General features: G+C 42.7%; 1 protein-coding gene across 1 annotated transcript; it reads right to left on the bottom strand.

Annotated features, from left to right (window-relative positions):
* Positions 1-261: 261 nt before the first annotated feature.
* On the bottom strand, positions 262-1,870 carry TCIM (transcriptional and immune response regulator). Its single transcript, XM_078666550.1, has one exon. It carries the CDS (start codon positions 1,731-1,733, stop codon positions 1,413-1,415), a length of 321 nt encoding a protein of 106 aa, XP_078522676.1. The 5' UTR covers positions 1,734-1,870; the 3' UTR covers positions 262-1,412.
* Between the last annotated feature and the right edge of the window lie 19,578 nt (positions 1,871-21,448).

Below are 21,448 nucleotides of genomic sequence, written 5' to 3'. Positions count from 1 at the left end.
CAATTATGCGGATTGAACACGTGTGGTACAGTTTTGTTTTTTAATAGATTGACTGACTAATGATAAAGTATGTTCTGCAAACAAACACCTATTCTCTGAAATCATTTTGCTCGACGTACTTTAGTAAATGGAAACCAACGATCAGCTTCTCCCCACACACACCCTCAAGTTAAGCCTACCACCCAGAATGAAACAAACACAACAGGAATAATATGAACATGCAGAATCGTGTTGAAAAATAAAACGGGCAGAACACGTGAGTAAATTATTATAATAATTTATTAGCTTTCCTTGGCCCACGCCAAGTGACATAAATTATACTTGATAAGATTGCAGCATCTTCGTGAAATACCAACAAAGAACCACTTGCTTTGAATATCAAATACACAATCTCAAACTCAAAACCGGCAGCTGCAAGACGTTTGCAATCGAAGAGTGAAAACAATGTTCGCAAATAGATCTTCACAGTAAGTTTGCTTCTTTCAGCTTCAGACTTCATTATTTTTTGTTTTGTGCCAACACTGTCACAGGAGAAATAGAACAAATCGCATCTTTGTGTTTGGCAAAAAAAAGTTCGCTGAGTTTATGAAAGTCTTTTGCTTACGTAGCCTTTATGAGTGCAGTCTTTATAATGCCTTCATTTCAGAGTCGTTAAGTGTCCAGTCACTGCCACCCGCCGCGGTTACCAGCAGTCAGCCTGTGGTGGCAGCGTTAACAGTCAGTGAGTCGAGAGTGCGTCATCAGTCAATCAGTCATACTTCCGGCTACAGCTGGGGAGAGATGTTGTAGCCTCCTTATGAGGACAGGTTGCCTGTTTTTGCCAATTCAGTTCATTGCTCTGCATACTTCTGCGCCCGTGCACTGTGTGGGCGTCTCACTGCTGCGTGCCACTATGCTCAGGCACTGCAGGGAAGTATCTGTGCCACATGACGTTGCCAGGCACTGCATATGTCTCTGTGTTGCATGCCACTGCGCCCAGGGACAGCATGGGTGTCCCACATGCTGGTGCCAGGCACTGAGCCGCATGCATTTGCTCCTCGGCTCTGCCTGGAAGTCTCTGTGCGGCATGTTGCTGTGCCAGGCTCTGTGCTGCTGCATGCCTCTGCACCCTGGCGCTGAACGTCTCTGTACTCCGTGCCTCTGCGTGCATGTCCCGACTGGACACCTCGGTTTTGCTGGAAGTCGCGTGCAGCATTCCTCTGTGGCCAGGCACTGGCAGTAAGTCTCTGTGCTGCATGCTCTGTGCCCGGGCACTGCCCAGAAGCCTCTGTGCTGTCTGCCTGTGCCCTGCGCACCGCCTGCTGAAGGTGCCCGGGGCGCTCTCCCCGGCTGCTTGCATGCGAGATACAAAGCATCCCTGTAATGCTGAACGGTCTGTGCGGTCTCTCGTCTTTCCTCCTTCTGGGGGCCTCTCAGATGAGTTTCAGGGAATGCTTGGCCATTTTCAAGAACTGGACCAGTTTGTCTCTGGTGCGCTGCTTCAGCGCCATCAGCGCCCTCGCCTTCTCATCCAGGTCCTGCTCGATGTCGAAGATGATCTTGGCGCGCTCCTCGGCTTTCTTGTCGCCGCACTTCTTGAAGAGCCGCTGAAGAGACTCCTCGTCGATGCGCTCGAAGATGTTGGCCACGGCTTTCTTGCGCGCGGCGGTGTCGAAGTGATAGCCGTGGATGGAAGGGCTGACTCTCAGAGAGGTGGACATGGCGAAGGGGCGTCGGCGGCTCTGCACTTTCATGTACTGTCTGCGCTTGCGAGCTTCTCTGGCTGTTGAGGGATTTGTGAGCTACTCGCCGGCTTTGCCGGGATTTAAAGGCAGCCCAACGGCTCAAAGATCGAGTTACAGTGACGACATCAGGCCTGACATCCGTTCCAGCCCAACACCCACCCTCCCAGAGCCGGCTCCTGCCAACCAAAGAACCACCCTTTCGAACTTTTCAGAAAGTCGTGAGCTGCTCTGTGTAAGAGTGTTCTAGCTGCACTATTGTACTCGCCTCACCGCGTGGCACACAAAATAGGCACACCAGTTAAGCTCTGATAATTGAACACGTGGCATTTTTGCTTTGAAATTGATAGGGTCATTGTTTAATTCTTGTTCTTCGTCCCTCGATTCTGGAATGAATATATTTTAAAACGAGCGGTAGAGACAGGGGACCATTGGAACGTTAACGCTAACCCAACCTTTGCTCGTTAAAGTGTTTTCAATAATGTGCTCATTTCCACACTTTTGAAAGATGATAGCTGTCCGGTACAGCTGTCCTATAGGATGCAGCGAACACATATTTGATAGCCTTACTTTCCATTTTAAGCTTTTGACAATGCCAATATATTAAGACATTCAAATGCCCTATTCGCATTTTTCCAGCATATGTTCGAATTATAAACTTGCTCAGAAACTTGCGAAGGTTTGGCTGAGAGGAGCTCATTGTTTAAGTCGAGATCTTGGTGGTGTACAGGCGTCGCTGAAGAACGGTATTATTTGGATTGCAATGCAAGGATTATAACAGCCATTTGAACACATATTGATTAATTTACAAATAAAAAATAATAATTGCAGGGGCCCAAAGTTTCTCTTAGAAGCCCTGTATTGGTGATGTCGAATGCCAGGGTCACCTAGACTTGATACCCCCTTATGCACATTTCTTCAGCTACAATTAACTTCGTGTCTCTTTATTTCACTTTTCCAGGCTTGTTTTTTCAGCCAATTTCTCAATTTGTTACTATTTTGCTATCTTTGTCGTCTAACTTATTTCGTCCTTTCTGCCTTTCCGTTGGGTCTCAGTCCGAGAATGAAAATGCGTACCTGTCCCCAAAAACGAGTAGTGGTGAACAAAACCTGAAAACCACAGGTACCAACTCAAGCACTGGGGCTTTCAAATTAACATTTGCCTATAATGTATTTCATATTTTTGACAAGAAACCAGACAGCAACAAACACCACATACAATTATCAAGCATACGCTTAGAAAACGCTATGGAAAAGATATTATCATTTTAAAGTAAGTACATTATTGGAAGGTGATTTTTTTTCTGTTCTATAGACATAAGTGACCCTAAAATCCGGAGAGGAAACTGTAAAATCAAAGGATAACAACGAGGTCTATTTGGGATTGAAAAGCTGCCTTATTTTATAACTTTGTGCAGGGAGTTTGCCAGCGTGCAGGGCTTTCCTGCAAAAGATGATACATTACAGATCCAAGATAAGTATTTCAATTGCTAATACTTGTCCTGCTAAATGATTCAATTCAAAACCCTTAAAGATATACTTTGTTTCCAAAGTCATCGCTGCCATAAAAATGGATAAATTCTAACCATCCATTTAAATAAAAGAGTGGTGGTGGTCCTTCCGTCACAGTGAATTCAGGCATGGATGGCCAGCAAGCAGCACAGAGCTCTCAACTGTAGAAGATTCCTAGGAGTGAGAACGAATTAGCATATTTGATGATATTACATGAATTTTTGTCACGCATTCACTGAGGTCAAAGAAACACATTGGTCACAAAATGAGATGTAACTGGACTCTGATGTTCCCAAAGTGGTTTCTTGCATTACATAAAGGGGTCTATAGGAAGGTGCCCTGAGATGTGATCAATCCCTGAGGCCTTTACACGTCTTAAAACATTCTAGACACAGCAGATCTCAGAAAAGATTTCCATTTAGAGTTGCCTTTTAGGTCTTCCCCCCAGGTGAGGCATATGACCTACTTTGAGTAAAACCTCAGTCCAATTGCCAAATGTGTGATTCTCATTCGTAAGGAGTGAGACTTGATGTGCCTTGCAACAACATTTTGGAGTCTTTCATGCAGTGCTTATTTTGTTTAAAAAATGCAGTGACCCAAATCTTTTCTTATGTGCCTAGTGGGGTTGCAAAATGCCATGGTTGCCGAATACCAAATCTGCCTACTCTTGATTCCATCTCATGCCTCCTCTGTCACGCTGCACTTCTAATCTTTGTTTCTAGACTTGCAAGTTCCTTTCTCCTTATAGCACTGTTTTCCCATTGCTCTTTTTCTCCTCTCTCCATTTCCTCCTTTCTCTCTCTCCCACTAGGTCAAATGATGAAAAACAAGTCTCATTCCTGAACATTGAGTGTTGGTGCCCACCTCATGCAACAAACAGCACAGATTAGGCATGGTTCCCTTCCCTAAGACACAGTAGTGGTACAGTCTGTCAGTTGGAACCTCCAGGGGAGCAAAAAGCACTCTCAAAATGTATAAGATGTATTTCTTTGGGCAATATTTCTAAGAAATTGTTGTGAATGAGCCCTGGTGCCCTAGACAGCACTGATTTCAACATCACTGATCTAAGGCCAAGGATTTAGAGACAAAGCGGAGTTGGAGTGCTACGCTTAAAGGTCAGTTGTATGACAGAAAAGGTAGGGAGGCCTTCAAGGGATATATTTCAGGAGAACAATCAGTTATTCAATGTCAATTGCGGAGAAATTAATTCACCAAATGTGTAAATCATGTAATCAAAATATAAACACATTGAAACATATAAACATATAAACAACAAAACACAGAGGTGTATATAAAAAGAATTTGATCAAAAAGTTCATTAAATCAGCAATAAATCAAAAAAAGCAGGTAGGGAAATGCTGGTATAAATTACGTGATAGTACAATAATCAATACCACAGCAAAACCTAAAAAGAACATCTATCTCAAAAAACAAGGTGAATCAAACACTGTAGAGATAAGATGAAGGTCGACGTTTCGGTCTCTTTACAACAAATTTATCGAGACCATCCTCAGGACTGATGTCATTAAAACACTGCTGTAAGCTGTGCTGTAATCTGTAACATAAATGTTGGCAGTTACAAATCTAACGTAATTAAAAAACCAAATTACTCCATACACCCATGTGACAAGACTAACTACAGAAAAACGTGACTGATTTGAACTAGACATGACTTACTATGTAACCAAACTGACTATAACAAAACAGACCTGGTTCAAAATAAGCAGACACTTAATACAAAATACAAGACAAAAATCATCATATCACTGCATTCTAATGTTACCTAGAAGGCAAGTACATTAATCTAGGTTTGTGTCATCTGACAACAACTAGTTGTTTCAAAGCAATACAGTCGGTTGTGCAGGTATTATTGAAGCCCATCATACATTGAGACCGCGAAATCATAGCAACAAAGATGCTAATGATGGAGTCAGCAAAGATAATCAATTACTAAAGGGGAATTTGTTATATATATATATAGTGGTACATCCATGAGTCAAACCTGAATTTTGCACCAAAATTGTATCATCATCATAACTTCAGACTACCCAACAAGATAACCTGTACATGCTGGGACCACACAATTATATACAATATAATTAGGAATGATGTAGATGTCTCACAAACATACCGAATGGACGGAGATACCACAGTGTTGGTCTCAAAAGGTATTTTATCGTTGTACCCCGGTAAGTGCCTGCATGAAAAATCACGTGCTTAGTACACATTTCGTGATCACAGGATGTAGAAAGTAAAATTGAGTATGAAGTGGGTACCTATGTATAGAGCATGGCCGTCGCTCAGGCTAGAACGCTGAGAGTGTAGTGATCGATCAATTAGAGATGGCTGAGGGCTCACAGGAATGGATGCTACGAATTTGAATATATATAAAGAACACGCTGTAAGTTTCAAATATCTCTGGGGCATTTACAAATGGATTGTTGACTAGGTTACACCCACCTCCGTGATGTGCAAGCCAGGGATCTGAGATTCTCTTATTGTGCAATATCTGTGTCCACGAACACGTAGTCTACAGAGAGTAAACATAAAAACCTATTTAGCAGAGCGTAAGATTACAAACAGTGCGTAAATAAACACGCCATAGGGCATAGCTACCTTTTAGGTTGAAACAGTTGTCCAACTGGTAACAACAGAGCGCTAGGTCACTTAGTTGCTGGGGTTGCTGAAAAGCCAATGTATGACAAGAAATCAGCCTCGTAGTTTTAACTTAAAACAGCAGAGCGCTGTAACAACAAACCCTAACTAGCGCATCTAGCTTACCTGGAGTATGGAACACGGTCAAACTTAATTTGGCTGGAAACACGGGAGAAGCCGAGTGGAAGGCGGATTGCTGACCTCCCTTTTTGAGGCATCGTTTGGAGCGCGAGAAAGGACTACGCGCATGTCTGTTAGTACCTAGGGGTTTAGGCGCCATCTTGGAGTGGAGTTAAAACGAAGAATTTTGATGACCCATTTACATAAGCGCCCCTTGCTGAGCATTTTTCTTATAAAAATCCATTGGTAATATTGATCATGGCCGATTTTTGAATGCTTCAAAAGGTCAGTCTCCACTTCGTTTTAACTCCACTCCAAGATGGCGCCTAAACCCCTAGGTACTAACAGACATGCGCGTAGTCCTTTCTCGCGCTCCAAACGATGCCTCAAAAAGGGAGGTCGGCAATCCGCCTTCCACTCGGCTTCTCCCGTGTTTCCAGCCAAATTAAGTTTGACCGTGTTCCATACTCCAGGTAAGCTAGATGCGCTAGTTAGGGTTTGTTGTTACAGCGCTCTGCTGTTTTAAGTTAAAACTACGAGGCTGATTTCTTGTCATACATTGGCTTTTCAGCAACCCCAGCAACTAAGTGACCTAGCGCTCTGTTGTTACCAGTTGGACAACTGTTTCAACCTAAAAGGTAGCTATGCCCTATGGCGTGTTTATTTACGCACTGTTTGTAATCTTACGCTCTGCTAAATAGGTTTTTATGTTTACTCTCTGTAGACTACATGTTCGTGGACACAGATATTGCACAATAAGAGAATCTCAGATCCCTGGCTTGCACATCACGGAGGTGGGTGTAACCTAGTCAACAATCCATTTGTAAATGCCCCAGAGATATTTGAAACTTACAGCGTGTTCTTTATATATTCAAATTCGTAGCATCCATTCCTGTGAGCCCTCAGCCATCTCTAATTGATCGATCACTACACTCTCAGCGTTCTAGCCTGAGCGACGGCCATGCTCTATACATAGGTACCTACTTCATACTCAATTTTACTTTCTACATCCTGTGATCACGAAATGTGTACTAAGCACGTGATTTTTCATGCAGGCACTTACCGGGGTACAACGATAAAATACCTTTTGAGACCAACACTGTGGTATCTCAGTCCATTCGGTATGTTTGTGAGACATCTACATCATTCCTAATTATATTGTATATAATTGTGTGGTCCCAGCATGTACAGGTTATCTTGTTGGGTAGTCTGAAGTTATGATGATGATATAATTTTGGTGCAAAATTCAGGTTTGACTCATGGATGTACCACTATATATATATATATAACAAATTCCCCTTTAGTAATTGATTATCTTTGCTGACTCCATCATTAGCATCTTTGTTGCTATGATTTCGCGGTCTCAATGTATGATGGGCTTCAATAATACCTGCACAACCGACTGTATTGCTTTGAAACAACTAGTTGTTGTCAGATGACACAAACCTAGATTAATGTACTTGCCTTCTAGGTAACATTAGAATGCAGTGATATGATGATTTTTGTCTTGTATTTTGTATTAAGTGTCTGCTTATTTTGAACCAGGTCTGTTTTGTTATAGTCAGTTTGGTTACATAGTAAGTCATGTCTAGTTCAAATCAGTCACGTTTTTCTGTAGTTAGTCTTGTCACATGGGTGTATGGAGTAATTTGGTTTTTTAATTACGTTAGATTTGTAACTGCCAACATTTATGTTACAGATTACAGCACAGCTTACAGCAGTGTTTTAATGACATCAGTCCTGAGGATGGTCTCGATAAATTTGTTGTAAAGAGACCGAAACGTCGACCTTCATCTTATCTCTACAGTGTTTGATTCACCTTGTTTTTTGAGATAGATGTTCTTTTTAGGTTTTGCTGTGGTATTGATTATTGTACTATCACGTCATTTATACCAGCATTTCCCTACCTGCTTTTTTTGATTTATTGCTGATTTAATGAACTTTTTGATAAAATTAATTTTATATACACCTCTGTGTTTTGTTGTTTATATGTTTATATGTTTCAATGTGTTTATATTTTGATTACATGATTTACACATTTGGTGAATTAATTTCTCCGCAATTGACATTGAATAACTGATTGTTCTCCTGAAATATATCCCTTGAAGGCCTCCCTACCTTTTCATTTAATTACCCAAGCCCTCAAGGGTGTAACTGGGTTGCTCACCTTTTTGAATCATCAGTTGTATGACAGAGGCACGCATGGCTAAACCACATGTTCCTCTACTACTCTGCCTAAACCATGAATGTGTCTGAACAATGCATTCCTTTACCACGCATGCCTTTACCACACAATTTCATGCCAAAGGCATGCGATATAGGGATGTGTGGGAAAGACCCCACCCTATGCCACCTGCCCTTAGCCCTAACAACAACTCGACCCCTCATGAGCGCTACAAAGTACCCTAACACCACCATGAGCTCAAAAAACGAATCCGACCCCCAACCCCTAAACACTTCTCTGATTCCCCCTGAGCCCTAAAATCTACCCCAACCCATAAAAAGTACCCTGCCCCCCCGAAACCTATAAGCAACCCAGACCCCCAACCCTAAAAATAACCCTGCACTAGACATGTAAACAATCTGACCCCCTAACCCTGAGCCCTAAAAACTACCCCAACCCTTAAAATCTACACCGAACCCACAGGGGTGTTTTAAAGATTTCGGGGGCCCTGGGCCAAACGTATTTTGGGAGCCCCTGATCGAAACAGCTTTGATGTTATGATCCAGTTTCAGCTCTTTCATGCCTTCTTTGGTCACATTCTAAGTGTGTGTGTGTGCGCATCGGATTTTCAGGGAAAGTAATGTGTGTTTTCAGTATTGCAACACAGCAGCAGCTCACTAATATTACTGCACATAAATCTGTTACACCCGCCCATTTTTCACATGTGAGGTCCTGTATTGATATAAAATAAACTTTTTATATGGATGTTGCATGGAACATAAACATGTTTTGTCTGAAAAATGTCTGCAATAGACTCTCACAAATTAAAAATAATTGATAGAAAAAAGCTATTTACAACAATCTGTTCAAAATGTATTGACAGTCATTAGGGCAAGACTCTCTGTAGAACATAGTTGGCTATATCAGTGGGCCCCCTGAAAGGTTGGGGTCCTGGGCCAGAGCCCACTTTGCCCATGCCTTAAAACGTCTCTGCCCACCCAAAACCCAGCTCCAGCCCGACTTACCTCAATGCTTCCTCTCCCAATCCTTCCTGTTCCTGGGCCCGTCCATCTCAGTATCTGGACTGCGAATATGCCTTAGCCACGCATATATGTGGTTAAGGCATATGCATAGTTGAGGCAAGCGTGGTTGCACTTGTGATGGAACGGCACACGTGGCATTGCCCACGTTGTTCAGGCAGTTTCCCTTCAATGCCTGCAATTGGACCCGATGAGCATTATTACTCTGCAGCAGCGGACAACTCATGCTGATTCCAGGAGATGATGGGTCTACATCGCAAAAGGTCTCTGCACTTGTGTCGGAGGCCCTGCAGTTGTCACGGGGGCTTGCACTCGTGGTGGGAGCACTGCAATGAGAAACTGCAATGCAGAAGTTCCGCCACAAGTGCAGAGGCCCTTCGAGAATCGGGCCCCTTTATGTCTAGATGCATGTCAGAATTTTATCTACAGATGTAGACAAATGTAATATCCTAGCTAAAGTTTACAAAATATCATCCTATTTGCCGTACAGTTTCTATTATAAACTCCAATGTGGTGATAGTTTGGTAAACAATATTTAGGGCATAGTTTTTAGGTTGGCCGATACTCTGGAAATCATATTCTGGCATTGCCTTTACACACTTGAAAAGGCTAGACACTGAGCACTCTTCCCCCTCTCTCTATCAACCCAAGGGCCATTTTTTTAACAACATTTGTAAATTATGTATTTTGTTGGGAAATGTGTCCTCTCACTTTGTAGCCAAAACATGCCTCACACATACCTCCACACAATTATAATCTAAATTAGAACATTGGAATGAGGAGCACTCCATTGAATACAATGGAATGCTCTGGGCTTCTACAGGCCGGTAGAAGCCCACAGAGCAACATTCCAATGTTGTTTTTGTTCACAGCTGCTGCTGTGAACAAAGGCCTCGCTGAGCTTGTGGGGAATCAAATCTCCTCGGGCTCCGAGAGGCCTTTGTTTGTAGTAATTAGAGCATTCTGTCCTCTAGGGGCAGAATGTTCTAATAGCCTTAGAGGACTCCTAGCAGGCTCTACCGGCCATTAAGGGCCTGCTGTCTTGTTAAATGCCTTCGCGCCTTTAATGCTGGAGCAGGATTTTAATGGGCAGTAGAGCCCGCCAGTTCGGGCTTTAAGGCTATATTACAACATTGGAATATTAAGAGCTTCTTTGAAGACAATGGAGTAGCTACGGGCTTATAATGGCTGGTATAAGGCTTCTATGTCAAAATTCCAATGTTTGTCTTTCTGTTTCTTCCTTTTAAATTTAGAACATTTTACCCTCAGTGGGTGAAACGTTCTAATAGCCTTATAGCTAGTGTGACCAGACGTCCCGGATTTGCCCGTTCAGTCCCGGTTTTTCTCCAGCGGTCCTGGCAGATTATGGCAATTTTGGTTCTTGTGTCAGTTTTTAGAGGGGCTCGACTCAAAACAGTAAGAGGCACTTTTTGGGTGTTCAAAAGCTGTGCTAGTTAGCAGCTGGTATAAGTAAATTACATTTTATTTATTTTCTTAATGCATCGTCTGTGATCCTATGTCAATGAGAGTTGTCTTTCTGCGCCATTCTGTGGATGAAAAATTATAGTCTTTCTTCTATTTTTCCAAAATGTCCCTGTTTTGGTTCTCAAGATCTGGTCACCCAACTTATAGCCCTTCTGTCTTGGGCTATACTGGTTGCTAAAGGCACTGTCCCGCGTTATAGGCAGTTGCCAATCGGGTTAAGGGCCTTTAACAGCCGGTTTAGCCCTTGGCAATGGGCTGTAGTGCAAACAGGATGCCCAAAACACAGTCTGCAGTGACAACACTCCTTACCTATTAATCTTCTTCCGAACTGGATCAGTGGGGTAACATCAGTGGCAGAATTGAACTGTAAAAGTCAAGGAGGTAATTATAGAAAAGCAAGCAAAAACAGGGCTGGAGACTATAGCATCTGTGGTATACAAAAGACAGGGAAATGGGCAGATTATATCTTTTTTTTACAGATGGTTTCTACATACACTGTCTGTAATTACATGTATTTCCGCCATAAGTGCATGCTAGTTAGTCTTGCACAGGCAAATATTTGATTGACTTTGTTGTTTATTGTTGAACCAGGCATTCTCTTCTACGTGCCTACATTTTGTGTTCTTCAAATCGTCAATATACCTCCGTGGCCCAGGGTTTCTTTGTCTGCCAAATGTGGGCCTGAGGTGTAAAACGCGGGCTGTTATGTTTTCGCGCTAGCTACCCTTTCCAACATCTTTAAGTCTAATATCAGATCTTCTATGCTACTGCAGGACGCACTGACCACTCTCATGCGGCCATTCGTTTAGTTTAGAAAAGAGTTCGTGATTTTGGCCACACAAACCGAAAGAATGTTTAGACTACGCCCTGTAATCCAAACAGACATTCAATCGGATGCGTGGGAGGCAATAATCACTGGCACATCAAAGGGTTGCCAGCCAGTGCCAGACAACTGTCTTATCATTTTCATAAATAAAGGCTGGGCAGCCCGTGAAAACCGCACGTACCCGTTTTGAAAAGACAATGAAGGCCACGAGCATGTTTTATCTGCAGTAGCTGCATTATCTTGTGGCAAAGGTTATTTTACTTGCATCAATTTCGAAACTGAGCTATCCACTATGCTACAAAATTGCTTATTTTCAACAATTTCAAGTATGAATACTATTCTTGGGCCTACTCCAGCTCAATCAGGAGCGAGTTTCCTTTCTTGCATTAGTTCCAGGGCACTTTTACTACACCACTGAGCTAGGTAATTGATAACAGCCAAAACATTAGCTTCCCTGATATATTTTATAAGATTATTTAATATTTATTAAGTCTAGACTCTAGAGCAGTGGTCTTCAAACTTTTTAATGCTGCGACCACCCCCCCTCAGTATAAAAAAAATCATTGCCCCACCCTCAAAATCTTTCACAATTTTTTTGTTCAACATGCAAATCTTTAGTACGTCTAGACCTATTTAAACATTAGAGTTATGTTAAAACTTTTGAAAATGGCACGTTACAGAGTTGATGACTACTGATTATTTATTTTCAGGTTTAAAACAAAGCACTGCTATCAGCATAATGCTTCTTTTGACCCAAGCCTGGCGCCCCCCTGACATCAGCTATGGCCCCCTTAGGAGGCCCGCCCCCCAGTTTGAAGACCCCTGCTGTAGAAGATGAATGTCCTTAGTGACCTTACATCTACTAACCAGGAGCTTCGGGATGTCCCTAATCGCCTTCTGTCAGAATCGGTTTGGTTGGGGTTCACCAGGACTGTTAGGGTCTTCTTGGCCACCACCTTGGGGGGAGGATGCTTTTGCCTCTGGCGCCCTGGGCTCCATCTTAGTCTGGAGCTGAAAACGGAGTCACGTGCACCCTAGTGCATTAAACTCCCAGGGCAGCAAAGGGGAGTAGTCCAGGGCATCTCAGGGATCAGATGTCGGGGGCAGAGCGTCAAAGTAGAAGGGCAGGAATGCACCATTTCTACAACATAGAGTGCATTTCTGTCCTTCTCCCTTGCACCGGCGCACAAACAGCAGCCGTGCGCCAGCGCAGACAAGCTTGCATCATGTTGCAAGGGTGCTTGTGTAGCGGGGATGATTGTTTTTGTGCAGGAAGGAAGACCTCCCTGCACAAAAACAATAATTGATGGCATTTTCCTCTTTCTATGCCTGCTGCAGAATGCAGCAGGCATAGAAAGAGGAAAAAAAGAGGAGAAATAAAAGTATTTCTCCTCATTGTGCCACTCCTACAACTACCCTGGGATGCGCATGATTTTGCTGCGTTCCAGCTATACAAAACATTGTAAATCTGGGAATGTGTCAGGTTCCATGGATGTTGCATGGAAGCACCCACAGCAACACCCATGGGACGCCCCTTTCATGCAGAGCAATGCGTGAAAGGGAAACATATTCACGCAGGGTGACTTTAACTGACCATGTAAATATGGGCAAGCCCATTGCGCTGCTGGTGCCTAAAAAAAAAGTAATGCGCCTGCGACGCAATGGGCTTGTAAATATTTGAGTTTGTAACATGGAAAAGCGTATGTATTACTTGCATTATTCCCCATTCAGACATGCAGAACTTGTGATGGAGAAGTAAGTATTGGGGGTGGGCATAATATATGTAATTCTGTGTAGCGTAAACATGTGCAATCACATAGAATTACCTAAGAAATCGGCAAGAAATATGCATACTTACGCAAGAAGAGTAATCCTGCGGGTAGTGCTAGTTCTTGGCGCATAAATGCCAACTCGTGTCCAAATTGGACGCAAGGATACATTTTACATTCAGAAATAGCGATAAATACAACAGAACTTGAATAGCAAGGGTGAGCAGCCTCTTGCTCTCCCTAAATGTGCTCTTAGGGTAGGATTTTCCTCAATTTACTCCCGGCAGATAACGCAATTTTCCTCATCCAAAATGCATCATTGCATCCAAAATGGATTTTGCATCAAAGAGTAAATCGGAATAGCTGAAATCACTCTGATTACTCCAACATAATTCAAATTCATCCCAGGCCTAGATAGTTCCACATTTGAAAAAAAGCACAACCCTACAATATTGACATTTAACCTTGTGGTGTTACTTCATCTCTTCTAACGAGGGCCCAAAAATATAATAATGTGGTCTTTTTATTTGTTGGTGTGATTATCTTGGGTTGTGTCAAGTCTGACATCAAGCTCTTTGAAGTTATTTCTGGGTTTCTGTTTAGTGCTACTTGAAACAACCTCACCAATAAAAAGAGTGACATTCATGCCTGAGAGGACACTGGAAGACACATATAAAGGTAAACAAGGAAAGAACCGGTAGCTCTATGAACGACAGATTCTATGTTAGCTTTGTTTTACTAAAGACATTGGGTGGTGTGTTCCAAACTATATAAGCAATGTTTTTATTCTATATAGCAACAGGCAGTTGTTAGATTATAACAATCCCGTTCTCCTTCAATAAACTTAAAACAAACCATGACCTGTAAATGTTAATAACCAGTTCCCCTCTAGTGCCTAATAGAGGATTGCATATTTCTAAGCGCTTTCGAATGTGGCAGAGAAGGAAGCTAGGTCAATAGAGGTACCGTCATATCCCTCTGCTGTCGGTGCTTATACAAGTCGGTCTCTTTTATCATTCAATGAAATTTACGTAGGAAGAGGTGCATTTTGTCCTGCAGAGTTGACATAGACGCATGATTCTCATCAACAACTCATTAATTGGCCCCAGCCTGGGCACTGAGTGATATTATTCGACCTATGGCAGGTGCTAAAGTCAATCGAGGTACGATTGCGTCAGAAACTCTGGATTGACTTCAAAGTGAATCTCTCTTGCTTAGGTACTGGCAGTGAAATGTTCTTTAAATAATAGAGGATTTCTAATTAAAGAAATGACCTTTGGTGTGGTCTCAACGCTGCCAGATCACAGAAATTGTAGAATTTTCCAGCAATTAGTGTATTAATGCGTATTTGCCTCGGGCACACAAAGATACAAAACCAGTTTTGTCGTAGCTATCATGAAATACGTAGGCCTAGGTAACATTTACATTAAGCTTGAGTCATTTGATTTAATTTCCGTACTTTCACAATACACTTGTTAAACATAATTCCCAAAATTCCACCAATATGCCACGTCGCCTAATTATGCTCTGTTGGGGATGTGAACAAAGCTAGTGTCCATATGGAGTGCTGTTTGCGGGGCTTGTGATTTTTGCTCTAAATTTTAGCTGAAAATGCATTCGTGTATCCAAAATTTATATGAGTGTGCATTTCACCCTAAATATGGGCCCATATGCCTTTTTTGCCTTTTGCATAATTGCCCATAATTTCACATAACATTTGTCGGCGTTTTCACGTAATTATGCAAATACAAATTACGGAAATTTCACATATGTAAATGTTTGTATTTTATAATAGCGCACTTCTACCCGGAGGCCTCGTAGCGCTGTATTCATACCGCTGCGGAACCCATCCTGGCTTTCCTGTGAAATGTCCACTCCTGGGCACCCCCAAGGTGAAGCCAGGCATCCACAGCGCTGCTGGGGCCGATGTGGAGTTTAAGCAAGCTATTGCCCAGAGTCACAGAGTGGGACCCATGATTAGACTAGGCACCGAGGCGAGAATTATCAGGTCCGGGGAAATTGAGCCCAAGACCCGCCGAGGCGGGTAGTGCGGGCCTGCGGGAGGCTGCCTCCACCACGTGCCCTTGCGGCACGGGGGCCTCCCCCTCCCGTCCCTGCCCCACCGGGGAGCCGGGCCAGACCTCTGTATCAGGGTCTGCCGCTCTAACCATTGAGCCACACTTCTCCACAGAATAGAATATTTCTCTTTAGAAATATGCCTCTCAGGCCTTAGAACAATGTCAAACTAAACTCTGATCGCTTACAGCAGCATAGAAGCTTTCAATTGTACAGAACAAAATCACATTGAGACCTTCCTGCCCGGCTTTATACAACAGAATAGCTCTTCACTCTCTCTCCAGGTAACTTGCACAACGACTTGTCATGAAGGGTTCGTCTATGCACACCTGTGAGACAATGAGCAGCAGTCTAGAGCCTCACCACAGTCGGTTCACTTTTACTTACACAACTCTTTTTATCCAAAGTGCATTGACATAAACACCATCAAGCATACATCTTTAATTGACAGAAAAATAAAAACAATTCACCAATACCAATTTAATTGAGGCGAGCTTTTTCATTATATCGATAGGGTTCGATTAATATCAATGTGGGACAAATCTGGGTCTCAGCATTTAAAGTTTCACAGTACAATGCTAAGTATTGTGAGCGTCTGTATGCAGATTACAATCTGTACACCTTCAAAATCAATTTTCACAACCATTTTTCACAGTGATGCATTATGATAGCAGCAACTCTTTGTACCTATATCACTTACTTTGTATTTCCAGCATTATTTGTAGTTTCAGCCATTGCGCACTAAGGGCCTGATTAGGATGGCGGTCGGACTTACGTGAACCTCATCCCTTCGGAAACAGGACCACACGACGAGCTGTCGGTGGTCCCACAACTGGTATCACGATGTGACTGCCTTCAAGGCGGTCACAATGTGTATCTTTTGTATTGCGGCGTGTGCTGCAGGCTGGAGCACACGCCGCGGTACATAATATACACTCTGCACATATTTCTGCACTATGTGGCAGGCACCATGGTGTAAGGATATGTAGGGACCACCATAGGCGCCCCACCCAGTGTCCATATCAGAGGGCCAGAGGGGATGGGAGGCCCACTATGACACCCAGTGTCACTTTCCACCTGCCTTTTCATAGTGGATAAACCACCATGAAATCTCTAGCGGGAAGGGACATCGTAATCCCTACGGTGGTGCCTGGCAGGCACAGCCTCCTTTGTAGGGATAGTGGACCCTTCGATGGTCAAGCCCGTCAGATCCATGGTGGTCAGTATCTCTGACCTTCAACTATCTGCCCGCCATCATAATGTGGCGGGCGGTAATGCTGGGTCTGATGTCTGTGTGACTGCCATCTACGGGCTGACAGTGGTGGTCTCACCGCCACTGTAATGAGGCCCCACAGTTCAGAAATCTCCTTACACACTGGCCCATTCTTTTTACTAATCATCAGAGAAGTATACACTTTAAAACCTGTGTGTCCAGCCTTTTTCCCCGAGAAGATGTATCCAAAACATTAAGTGAACACATATTTTGCAAAGTATGAACTTGGAAGAAAGTAGCTACCACCAGTGGTGCCTATTCACAAAGGCATTTTGCGGTAGTAAAGTAGAACTCGTATAGCACTATTTTACGCACTATTACTTGGCCTTTGTGAATTAGCCCCAAAACATCTGAAGTGAGAATAGCATTGGAATATGTGGGAAATTTTCATATGGCACGAGTATAAAAAGAATGGAATGGGCCTTTTTGCCTTTTTACTGTAAGGTAGTTTGACCTTTCACGGATGATACACTAAAATGAAAAAGGGTACCTAGAAGAGTACTCCTGTGGTACTATTTTCCATACTCATAAATGCTTTTGTAAATAAGACTTCATATCTTTTGTGGCCACCACTTTTAGGGAAAGCCAGTAAGCTGACCTCACCTGCTGTGAAGATAGACCTGCTTCTAACTCATCAGCCTTCATCCTACTATAATCACTACACCTTAACCCGGGTGCTGCCTTCTTAAGAAGTGGATGGTTGAAAAGGGAGGCAGCAAGGTATTATCACCAGGGGCCCCTTAAAGATACCTGCACTCCATGTCTCACTTCTCTAAAAAAGGTTCCTTCTGCCATATATATGCTGGCAGAGGTTCCTCTTCTAGCACTTCACATAATCAGTCTTCGATAGTTCACAGGACTCAGTAAGAAAACTTAGCCCCCATTCCAGAACGCGCAGAAATATTAACATGTAAAATTACCCCATGAAAGCTGTTAACATGACTTGCGGTTTTACATCAGAGGGATTTTACCTTTCCCTTCTGAATTCTACACTTCAGAATGAGGCATACCAGGCAACTTTAGTTTTACTACATTTTAAACCTAGTTTTATATGTTATTACAACGAACTCCGTTGTAACGCATGCCTTTACCACGCATGCGTTACAACGGAATACTATTTTCACGCATAACCTTCTCCACGTTTTTTCCGTGGTGACGTGTTACGTAATAAAAAAAACGTCTGTTTCCTTCCTCTACGATGCCGATTCCATGCACTTCTCTAATTAAGGTTAGTGGTTTTTTTTTGAGGGGGGGAAACCCCCCCACCCCCCATTTTTTAATTGTACCCTTTACCACACATGCCTTTACTACGTACCTCGTAGTAAACGTATGCGTGGTTAAGCTTTTCGTTGAAACGGCCGCGTTGTAGTGGCCGTTTCCCGTTTTTCCTCTGCTTAGGTACAACATTTGGAATCAGATTTTTTTCACACAGCAGGAATTTGTATGGGCATAACTTGGAAGAATTTGTGTCGGTAATAACTGATGGTTAATGTTAAATTTATGCACAACCTAAAATGTCAAATTTGGTGCAAACATGATTTGCGACTAATTTGATGTATTTGGAATGGCCCTGCATGCCTTATCCATCAAAGTTAACAGAGAACTGGTTATACTAAAAGCAGATGAGCATGATATTTCACTCCATAAAATGAATTACACATTTCAAACACGTAATGGAGTGGGATGTAAAGTTTTCCCTTATGGCAACATAATGGATTTACTTAAAGATACTGCATGAGGCAAACCATATATTTGCAAGAGGCTCACAAACACAAATTCATTTGTGTGGTTTATTGGATACCGGGAATTCAAAATCAACAACTAATTTACTGTAAGGCAGTTTGGATGAATTTATTACATCTTTGTTACAGAAGAATATTATGTAGCACTTTTGGTGTTTCCGCTTCTTGCATCTCACAACCCGCCCATTACTTAACCTGCTGTTAAGAAAAAAAATGATATTTTTTAGGTATTCATATACTAAGAAAAACAATTAAAAAGGAAAAACTGACCACAATTTAGTGAACATCCGTTTTATGTTCTTATTTAACTAGCTAGTAGTTAATCTCCATCAAATGACAGAAAAACGTTGATTTTGTGTTCTTTAATAAACGCATGCTGATTTCAAAATGATAAACGAAGTTGCACTGCAACTCATTAGAAACAGATACAAACAAATTCAGAACTTCGAATTTTTTTTATTTCCAGCCCTTCATTTAGTTGGGATTCGCGTGCGGGCCTGAACATATTAAAACATCTCCGGTCTTATAGAGAACATAAGCTGCAAGGGGAGCAGGGACTCTTAAGCAGAAACGGAAGCAGAATTATGGCCTCTTCCCAAACCTCCGTCTCTCCCTTTCCTGGTGTCTCCACACCCACGTTCATCATTTGCTTGTAGTCCATTGTCTCAGAGCAGCCCATTGGACGAGTGCCATCCCATAACCGTGCCACGCCGCCTTTTCTTGGCCCATCAGTCAATCCCAGTGTGGAAAGGGGGTGTTCTTCCACTCAGTATCCTGAGGTCTACGTGCAGATTGGAACTTTGATAGGGGCCTATTTCTTTAGAACAGCACCTGCGAATGCTTCAGGGCTGGCTCGCTCCTGTTGCGGAGAACTGATTGTGCCTTTTCCATCACTTCCTGATGGGAACACACCGTCATCATGTTTGGAAAGCACCCTGAAAGCACAATGGTCTGCATTTTGTTGAGAGATTATCAGGGCAGGTTCTAATGCATGGCAAGGCTAGATAGCCAACTACGATCCCACTAGCAGGGATGCAGACCTGTCAACACACACGGTCATATTAGCTGGAAGTAGGTGTGCCCCCAGAATAACTATGCTGGAGTTTAGAAGGTAAATGAGCAATAAACGTGCCTTTACCTTTTGTGTTTATGTTGTTACATTTGCTGTGCTTCAAACACCGATGTCAAATGGCAGGTTATGTCTTCTGACAAACTGCTGTTGGTGTATTTACTGCTCTTTCCCTGCTCGCAATGTGAGAGGATTTTGTAAAGTGATCTATGTGACAATATTCCTGGAGGAGAGGGAGTGCAAAAGGAAGGACTGTAGTATTCAATTTTTTTAACACCCCAAACAATTTAAAATCCTGTCAATAGAATATATCAGCAGGTAGGGATGCACAAATGAGGCACCCATTTTGTAAATCTGAAGGGTGATGGAAATAAAGATCATAATAGGATCAAACAAATCAATAAACTTTTGTAAGTGATGTAAAAATTACAATTATTTCCTGAAACCGTTTCCACACTTTATCACTTGTGCTCTATATAGTTTCATCAGTGAAATTGTATGTCTACTCAAATTCCTTCTCCATTTCAATGGAAATATGCCTTCTCTAATTGACATTGTGTTAACACGCAATACTTTAGAAATATATTTGCAATAGTATACTCCAAAATGCATCACCAGGTACATACTACACCCTTACCACGCTCCTGCTGAATACATTTGCTGTACATGTTCTTGTGTGAGGATTGGAATTTTTACAATCCCTCTGACTTCAGCAATTTAACATTGATGCCAGCTCCACCAATCTCAAAATCGTCCCAGCACCGCTGCATATGGTGCCAACCTGCGCACACAATATCAGCTCCCTTCACATGGTAACCTAGTGAGGAGCGGATATCCCATGATGGATCAAAAGGTGGGCTGGAAACTCCTGCATAGAGGGGGTTTCCTGGTCTTATTTAAACACTTCACAGCCAATGTCCGTTACAATGTGTAAAAACACTGCTGGAGTTTGGGAGCAGAATGAGAAGCACCTGTTTTGTGTTTTTTTTTTTTTTTGTTTTTTTTTTTTTAGAGGTGAGGGGTCGAGGCGCTTTACAAGCAGTGCTTGACACAAAGCGTTGCCCCTCCAAGGCCCCACCCCCTCCTTTCATATGATGGACAATGTTTAGAAGTTGGCATAAGGCGTCAGATTGCACCTAAACCTAACAAAAGGAGCTGCTGAGCCAGACGAAATGCTACTGTGCATACAGCCACATAATTATGTGCTTCACAACTCAGTAGTTCATAGATTTTATATAGACTGAACAACTTCTTTGACATATTAGTGCACCCATTACCTCATAGCAGACAAGATTTATAATTAACAAGTGCACTTCACCGCCAGCAGCCTATTAGTCTCTTCGTGGGTTAGACGCCTCACCAGCCTAGGTGCAGGCATCAATAACAGGTGGAGGAAGAAGGGATAGTGAGCTAGAAGGGTGGTGGTGCTAGGTATATACCAAGATGCATCTTAAATTGCCGGCACGCTGCAGCAGTAGCTCATGTATCATCATTTTGGAAATACTTTGTGGGCTATACCATTACAGTGCAGACACATACATCTGCGTAGCACATGCCTAGGGTTTTAGGGCTAGTAAAGCAGTGCACAGACATGCATGATATCCCCTCCAATATCTAATATGACATTTACAGGGAGGGCGGTAACACAGAAGGTTTGGGCAATACTTGGCAGAGTTCCTGCCAGAATGACACCTGCACCATGTGCCATGTTTGTGGGCACATCTTTTCTAAGGGGTATCTGATAAGAGAAGCCCAATGCCCTGCTCCACTTGGGGAGTGGAAATGACTCATTTTGGACCAGGCCCCTGACTCCCCCCCCCCCCCCTCCCCCCCAGTTCATCTTTAGACTAAGTGAATCTCCCGACCCTAATATTCACCTTGATTTTGTGTCTTTAATGACTCTGACAACAGTTTTTTTTTCAAGTGTCTTGTTAAATTTCTGTATGAGATATGGTGCAAGTAGCCGAAAGGGTAATTGTTTGGGATCCCTAAAATG

Source organism: Lissotriton helveticus, chromosome 11, assembly GCF_964261635.1.
Source record: "Lissotriton helveticus chromosome 11, aLisHel1.1, whole genome shotgun sequence".
Taxonomy (NCBI): domain Eukaryota; kingdom Metazoa; phylum Chordata; class Amphibia; order Caudata; family Salamandridae; genus Lissotriton; species Lissotriton helveticus.
This window is presented reverse-complemented; position numbering and strand designations above follow the sequence as displayed.